Source organism: Musa acuminata, chromosome BXJ1-4 (genome assembly GCF_036884655.1).
Source record: "Musa acuminata AAA Group cultivar baxijiao chromosome BXJ1-4, Cavendish_Baxijiao_AAA, whole genome shotgun sequence".
NCBI classification, from domain to species: Eukaryota; Viridiplantae; Streptophyta; class Magnoliopsida; order Zingiberales; family Musaceae; genus Musa; species Musa acuminata.
The window spans coordinates 42644464-42653306 of NC_088330.1; the positions used below are offsets into that span (position 1 = coordinate 42644464).

The 8843-nt window shown below is 36.5% G+C and overlaps 1 protein-coding gene across 1 annotated transcript; it reads right to left on the reverse strand.

Moving 5' to 3' along the window:
• Positions 1-114: 114 nt before the first annotated feature.
• LOC103982353 (ubiquitin-conjugating enzyme E2 4) lies at positions 115-4199 on the reverse strand. The gene is made up of 6 exons (XM_009399264.3): positions 4014-4199; positions 3834-3913; positions 3144-3258; positions 2943-2995; positions 2686-2814; positions 115-463 (listed from the first exon to the last, which is right to left on the reverse strand). Exons 1-6 carry the CDS (start codon positions 4055-4057, stop codon positions 333-335), a joined length of 552 nt encoding a protein of 183 aa, XP_009397539.1. The 5' UTR covers positions 4058-4199; the 3' UTR covers positions 115-332.
• Between the last annotated feature and the right edge of the window lie 4644 nt (positions 4200-8843).

An 8843-nucleotide genomic window follows, 5' to 3' on the forward strand; every position in this document is an offset into this window, starting at 1 on the left:
AATATAATCAAACTCTTTAAGATGGTTATCATTTAGGGCTGAACAGGGCAAAAGTCAATTGGGGACAGCTAACGATCCGAAGAGAAATTAGAAAACAACAACAACAACTTGAGATAACTTTAAAAAGGGGATGGCATGGCAGAGCATGAGTGATCTTGAAATCCAAGTCTTGGATCTACATGGAGTGCTCCACTCCAGCACCTGGTCCCACTAAGTCCATTCATGCAATGAACCATAAATAAATTCATGATTTGAGTATGCTTATTTACAATGGCACCAAGAAATGAAAGAGTTTGATTTTCCAGCGGGTATCTGAAACAAGATAATGCATGTCAAGGGTCAGGTTTTCCCACCACTTGCTCATCACTAGAATCATATTCATCTTCACTCAGCTCTTCCTCGCTTGATTCATCTTCGGGAGAAGCGCCTATGTCTTCAGGCTTTGCGTATTTTTTACAGTATTCTGGATAATGAGGGAAAAACAGGAGCAATTAGAAACTGGAATACAAAAGATTGAAAAATCTTTAAAAACAACATAGAATAGCTAGTCTTTTCAACAGCGTAATTCAGTTTACATAGAAATTTAAAAAAAAAACTGTAAAGGTATTTTGGTTCCAAATGAGATAAATAATGAGTCAAGACTAACATTAGATCCTCTATCACACTTCAGCAGCCAACATATATGCTGTCTCAATTTTGTTTACTGCAGGTCCAGGAATTAGCCACTACTCTTATACAACTGATTTATTAGCAGAAATAAATCATGTCAAAAATAAATTAGTTTCAGAAATACAGATATGTCCAATGGTTCGCAAATTCTGGCAAGATAAACTACTTTAGAATCTTTCGTCAACCCATTAAATATGCTAAATAACAAGAAAATGAAAGCCAAATGTATTCACTACTTTCCTTTTGCACTATATCATGCTATACTTCCACATGATACAGTCCGCTAATCCCTTAGCTGCATCGATGCTGCATGTAGCAACTAGATTCATGCTGCAAGAAAGCAGGAAAGTGGCGAATATAATAAAGTAACACTTAGGTTCTTTCCTATGAGAATGCTGAAAACCTGATGCAAATAAACGGGTTTAATTACTACACTGGTTAATGCTGTTCCGATTCACAAATGATTGCTCCTAACATAGACTGATTCATAAAGATAATGGAGAATAAACAAATTCTGATGATGAAATATTTCCAAATCATGAAGCTATTGTGGTCTGGTTGGGTAATATCTATATTTCTTTTCTTTAGGTGCACTAGGTGTAAGATTATTAGGTAAGGCACATGGCATTAATACCACACTCTGTATCCCTCAGTATTCTTTATCAACTTCAACAAATAAGAAAAAAGTTCTCAAAATTTCTACACCAACTTATATTAGAATGATTTACTTTTATTTTTTACAAAACCAAAAAAACACTGTCAAGACAAAACTAACATCTAAGCAACAGTGAAAGGAATAACTCAGCATCTACAACCAATGCCTGACCCAAGTAAATTTAAAATATTTGGAACAGAATTTGTAATATCAGAAGATCAAAACAGTTAAAATTGCTTTAGAAGATATGTTTTATTTGCTAAGTAGCATTTATTAGGAAAACAGGAATGATACTACTTATACAAACTTCACAGGAAGAAATTAATATCTCATTGATTATTTGATTCATCAGACAAAGAATCAAATTTTTTTTTAGCATACATACAATCGAAACAACCAACTTAGAAAAGGTGGAAATTTTTAATTGGTTAATTATTTTGGTTGCTTATTCTCCAAAACATCATTCCAACTTAACTTTTAACAACTCCACATCTGGTGGAAAGTCACAAGTAAAATTCTACTCCTTTTTCCTTATTGGTTAAGTAAAGCCAACAGTCAATTACTTTTCAACTATCTCTTGCCACCTTCACATATAATTAGATTGGCTTATATTGAAAATCACTTAATGCAACACTCTCCCCACGACATCTAATTTTCAGGTATGCCATTATCATTCTGGGTGTTACCAAGCTAGAACCTCACAGCCGGAAGACAAATAGTTGATGCAAAGATTTCAAATTATAATCCATCATCCTTGTAGTTCTGGCAACGCGATTTACTAGTTTACAAAAGAGGACCACTAATTTTACAATTCAGACATAAACACAGGACAGAAAATGCAAAGAATGAGCTTGTTTTATTTATACTTGTCACTATATAATTAGTTCTTTTGGATCTGGACCCTCACTCTCAGTTTATCCTTTTAACCTCATAGGCTCATAGGCTACCTCATTTTGATACATTCTAACATATTCACTAGAAACAGATACATCTGAACCCTCACTCTCAGTTTATCCTTGTAACCACATATGCTACCTCATTTCGATACATTCCAACATATTCACAAGAAACAGATACGCAAGAGCAAGCTTCCGACAGACGCAGTTCAGTGCAATAAATAAACACCAAACTGATGGGAGAAAACCACCTAATTGGGCAACTTTTTTCTCTCTATCAAAATGAAGTCCCTACATTCATGTGCACAAAATGTTTGTATAGGACTCTGTTAGGAGACTGTTGCAGACTGCTATCATCTTACAGATGATGGAAAGAACCTAAAAAGTGCACAGATGAGAGATAAAACAAGCATGAAATATGTAGAATCTATAAACATATACATTAAGCTAAATAAAATCCATCACCTTTCACTTTTTGTTCATAAGCAGGTCGATCACGCATCATTAGTGCTGCAGCCTCCCCGTTCAATGGATCTGAAGGATTTGGATATAAAAGAAGTTGTGGAAGGAAAACTTCGAATACATTGACAAGATCTGACAGAAAAATAGCAGATCATTAACTTCCAACAAACAGAATTGGCTAATTGTCAGCTATCACACATTGCATTATATGCCAATTATCAATTTAACGGATGAAAATGATAAGGGGTAAGTTATATTACCAAACATGGGACTCCAAGTTTGGTTGATGACATCCAAACAAACTGAACCAGACCTGCAAATTTGGCAGGCTAAATATGTGAAATCTTAATATTCAGAGATTGTCTAAATCAGTGTCAGTGGGTAACAAAAAGTTACAGGAAGTGGAAGAATATATTTTACTGGAAAAATGAAACAAGATAAAATTGCACTCAAACACTCACATTTCATCTACATTAGGATGATATATCTTATTAACAAAGCCAATTGATGGAGATTTGTAAGGATAAGCATCTGGCAGTTCCACCCTCACCCTCCACACTCCTCCTTGATAAAGACCTGTAATGTCAACAATTAAACAAGAAACCCTCTTACTTTACCACCAGCGAGTCCAACAAAAGTAAACGAAATTATCAAGTATCGAGAGGCAAAAAAATAGTTCCACTAAAATATCAAATATAAAACACTAGCGATCAAATATAAAGGGCTGCATGGCCAATCTAATCATTTTCAATAGCTAATCCAAAAATCGCAATCGCACACATTAATGCTAAAATTTTAACCTCTAAATCTCATTGCAACAGCCAAAAAGGAACCAAAGTTGAGCAAGCAGTCGAGGTGATATGACCTACAGAAACTAGTAAATCAAATATCAAACATGTCAAAACCAAAATACAAGCTCTCTTTCTGATTAACAAGGAAATGTTAAAAGGGAAAGAAAAAGAGATGAAAGCCTCAACAAAACCAATAGTATCAACTCGCTGCTACTCTCCAACATCTAAAACCGACAAGACACTAATCGAGAAAGGGAACCAAAACAAGCATTACAGAGTGCCGACTCCTAATAAAAAAAAAAATGAGATCGTCAAGCAAAAAAGGAACCCGAGGCAGGAACAAATAGCGGTAGGGATTACTCTCGCTCGGGCCATGGAAATCCACAAAGAATTCTTGTATCCCATCGTTAACCGTCTCCACCTTGTAGTCACTCATCATCCTGCCCACCACAGGAAACAAGAACATGATCAGGGCAAACGAAACGAAACAATATCATCGCATCAAGGTCGCGTTCTTTTTTTTTGTCTGGGGAGATCTACAGTTTCATCAGGTCCATCTCGCGGCGCTTGCTCGGGGACGACATCTTGATCCCGCTCCGAAGGGATCGAGAGGAATCAAGAAATGAGATCGGAGCTGCGGGGGGTATAAAAATCGTTCTGTCTCGGTCGGCTTTCTCCTCTTTCGCAAGGAGGGGGGTGGGGGGGATGACGAGGGGAAAGGGGTTAGAGAGGACAGGGCGAAAGAAATAAGAAAAAAAAACGAAGGAGTGCTGTATTTGTAATTTGCTGGGATTCCTCTCTCAAAACCCACCGGCTTTTGGAATTATATTTCTTAGGTTCCCATCGCTTTCTTCACCGCCCTCTTCCTCATTTATTTTTATTCTTGGAATGATTGCATATCTCCCACCACAAAACCATTGATTTACACATTCATCCCTCTAAATTGAATTCTATAAATTGGGTGTTTTATATTTAACCGTTTATTTTTACTTACCTTTTTATAATTCCTTTTTACACATATGTATACCCTTTTAGTACTTGTATTTGTATATGTATTCTTTCAAAATTTATATACGCACTAATATCCTCATTAAAGCAACATATATGGATGTTGATCCGAAAGCAAAAAATTAAAATATTAGTCCGACACCAATATTATAGGGTAGGCAATATATTTGACGGTATACCAACATGTATCACCAAAAAAAAAAATGAAGAATTGTATATTAGATTGTACGAAAACATATGAAGTGTTATAAATTCGATACAAAAAAAAACCTTATATATATCTAGGCTTAGAAGGTTGTTTATAGGCCTAATTAGGGGGTGAAAAGAGATTATCTTTTTTTGGAAAGAGAGAAGTTAGAATATATTTATAAATTTAAAAGGGTGGAAATATTAATATATATTGTTGAGGGAATATATTTATATATACATATACATGTCAATAAGGAAAATTATGTGATTTTACTAATTGTCATGTTTATGTAAATAATGGGTTTGTTACTATTTTCTTTTTTTACCAATTGGCTGTGTGAAAATGAGGTAGACTTTTGGAGTTTGGGATGCCAAATTTAATGCTCGACTCCTTAGGATATAACAGTTTAACGTGACATTTTAACCACTATAATCTTTGCATATAGATGGAAACCTAATGCCCAACTGTTTAACAATGTAAAATGTGAGAATAGTCAAGATAGACAATCGTATCTTACAAGCAAAAAGATTTTAGCAATTATGATTTGGAGGAAAAAAAATTATGTCTTAACCAATTAATTATACAACAAAATGATAGCAAATTTTGTAATTTGATTGTAATTATGAACGTTGAATGAAGCGTTCATTCTTTTATGCGTTCTGTTGAACGACCACCAAATTTTGCCAAATTGAATTATGCAGTTGTTTATTGGTTTCCTTTTACTTCATATGAAAAAGAGGATAATAATAATAATAATAATAATAATAATAATTCATCACTTACGATGCACCAAAGCCGTTGGATCCGCAGGCATTTCTTCCATCAGCCATTCGAGGTATGTGCTTTTGTAAGCGAGACATCTAAATGCTTTACCTCTCTTCATGAGATGGGTGTTCTTTGAGCACTTAAATCTTTGATTTGTGACAGGAGAACAATCTCATGAATCACACCTGCTAAGCATATCGAGAATAAAAAAGAACAGCATAACTCATTGATTGAATGTACCAGATCACAAGGTAGGTTTTGTTCTTCTAAAGGAGGATTGAATTGGATGGGTCGACATCCCCATTCAAACCTAAATTGCAGGCTTGGAAAAGAAAATTCAGATGCTTGAATTTGTAGGCAAAAGAGCATGAGAAACATTCAACTTCATCAACAGCTACTGTAACTGATAAGAGAATTTGGCATCCTGTCCACTCTATTATGTATCAACATTTCCCACGAATACCATGAGAGATTTCATTGCAATAGGGTATTCAGTGAACACAGCTGATGTTGTTGAACCATGTATCATCCAAGTCAAGCTTCACTTAAATCATTGGGGGCATTTATATTCTGATTGGACAACAAAGATTCAATATGATAGCTGTACTGAATTTTCTGTAGGTGAAGCCATCAATTCCAATAGATACTATCCAAAGTCAAACATCCAATTGATCCAACTGGATCCAAACTATTTATATTCAGTGTAATAGCTATCAACAGTCATCACGATCGGTGGACGAGAAGAATTTTCTCATATGATTGGCCAAGTCAGTTCTTGATAGTGTGTCCTTGAAAACTTTTTCTTCTTCCTCTGTCCAGGAAAGTGCAACTTAAGCAGGATCCAGCTCACATTTCAAGTGGAGCTATTTCTCTGGGATGTAATACAATTAAAGGAGCCTGGTCATTCACACTGACAGCTATCCTGCCTCTCTCTTCCAACATGAACACAGTACAATAAAGGACTACTTTCTTAATGTTCAGGAGGCCGAGGCTATCTACTCAGCCATTTTAATATACCAGAATCAGTAGAAAATACTGTAGGCTGGCCAGTCAAAATTGACAATGCTTCTCGAAAACATGCACCCACAGGGATCTGGACTCGTATCCTAGAAAGCCACACAGCAGGTTGAAGTGTTTGATTCCTTTTTTATTGCTTTGGCCTGCCTGGTGGAACCAGTAGTAGTCTCGTATATGGGAAGTCTGTATCTTCCGTACTTCCTGCAGTACCTGGTATGATTATGCTGTGTGTTTTCCATTGTACCTCAATAAAGAAATTTATCATAAAGCAGAATAAATTATTGGCCACATATGCACCTAAGAACGCAAATAAAGTCTAACTTATGTGACTTATTAAGCATGAAGTTCAAACATTATAATCTACATTATAGAATGCAGTAAAATAAGTTCCACTGGGACCTCCTTCAGGCCAAAAGAAAGAAGGTAGGAAACAATTATAGACCAGATTATAGTTGAAAGTTACCACTCAAGGCATTGTTTCACCAATCATAAATTATATCACCAATATCATAGAGTCGATCACAATTGGAAATGCTTTCTATTACTAGATGTAATCTGCTTGTTCTTTTAAAACTTGAGGATTCTGGACATAATGATATCCTAGTGGCAAATGACAGATGACGACTTCACTATTTCTTATCGAATTGCTAATATTATTAGACAGCTCTAGAGGATAGAGAGATCAAGTGATGCACATAATTTGTGCTCCATCCAAAATATCCAGTATATTTAGAAAAGTGTATCAAAGCCACCGCCACATAAACAGAGATATCATATCCTCAAGCCTATTTGATAAGTGCCTGATTAATGGTGTTGTCATATACTTGAAGTAATACTAATTCAAAATACGTGATGCTAAAAAATAAGATGCATTTCTCAAATTTATGTTTACCACCTAAATAGGCAATCTAATATAAGAGAAAAGACAAAAGCACTGGAAAATTGCAAGTCCTCTGTTGTGCAAACAAAATGGAGAGATATTGATTCTTATTGAAAAGTAAGTAGGAATTGACCTCTTGAAGCTCTCGTTTGTCTGGTATTCAAAACCTTGTCTTAGCAAAAGAAGATACATAGAACATGGTCCTTGAAAGGATGAATGAGAAGGATAGTCACTCTTTCTTGCTAGGTGCTATGTCATTATAAACAGTTGCTTTCTAGTGGTGCTAATACAACATACAAAGGAGACACCCATAGCATCTATCACATAATGTGTGTTGAGGACCAAATAGAGATTGAAAGTGTTGGCCACTTTCTACATGCTTATCAAAACCTAATTACAGGGAGTATTCATGTATTGAATGACAATTTTTATCAGTATCTACCAATTTGGAGCAGTGAATCAAGTAAGAATGTAAGGCAGAAACAGGAAAACAGTTTAATTTTTTAGAACCAAACCTCACAAGTCATTAAGCATGCTTTAAATGAAAACTAAAAAGCAGAATGGGCTTTACTTTTTTGTTAAAATGATTCTGCAATGCATCTTCTTAGTCCATATCTAAGTTCCTCAGATTTGAGGTCAACATGACTTTGTAATTGTTTAATCCGTTTCCAACTTCTTGGTTGTTAGCACTTCAATTTATATAAACCATATGACGCTCTTACAGAACTTGCACGAAAAAAGAAAGAAAAGGTACCTGTAAATGTGACAGGTTAGCGCTTATTCTTGGAGTTCTTCTGAAGAGCATTTCCTGTCCAGACAAAAGTAAGTGCATGTGAATAGAGCTCCCCAGTTGAATAAGCCTCACCTCTTCTGGTACGTTAATGCTTTTGCAACGGAAGGATTTCTAGGATCCCTTGCCAATTCTCTCACCCAACTCATGATCTATCCCCTTATGATGGCTAAGCCCTCAATTAATGATGCATTTTCCCAAGATCATGACATCGTCATCATCTCTCCCAAGAAATGGTTGTAACTGAAGGCGGTGGAGGCTCACAATCTTCGTCGCGATTTGGAGATCTGCACTGGTTTCTTGCCCAATTATTTTCCAGCTTCAATGACGACTCCAAACCCTACTGCCTCAGCCACCGACCGCTATGCGTGCTTGGTCTTTCTATCACCACTTCGCGGCCGCCTTTTGCTTGCACTACAGAGAAGGGCTTGAACGAATCGACGAACAGGACATCGGCGAGTATGGTCGGATCGCTCCTCTCTTATGGATCTCGGTTGCAGAATGCCAACGGGCTCTAACCGAAGAGACCGCCAAGGCTCTCGCCGTGGCCATGTCGGAGGCATCGCAAGAGCCGGCACTTGGGGGCTTGCGAAGGATGTCAACGACGGAAACGATGGGGGTAGCCGCAGAGGCAGAACATCGAAAAATCTTAAGATGTGGGTCATGAATCAAGAAAATGGGGCACATGGAATTGTTCGAGGAGCGAGATGTAGTAAGTCG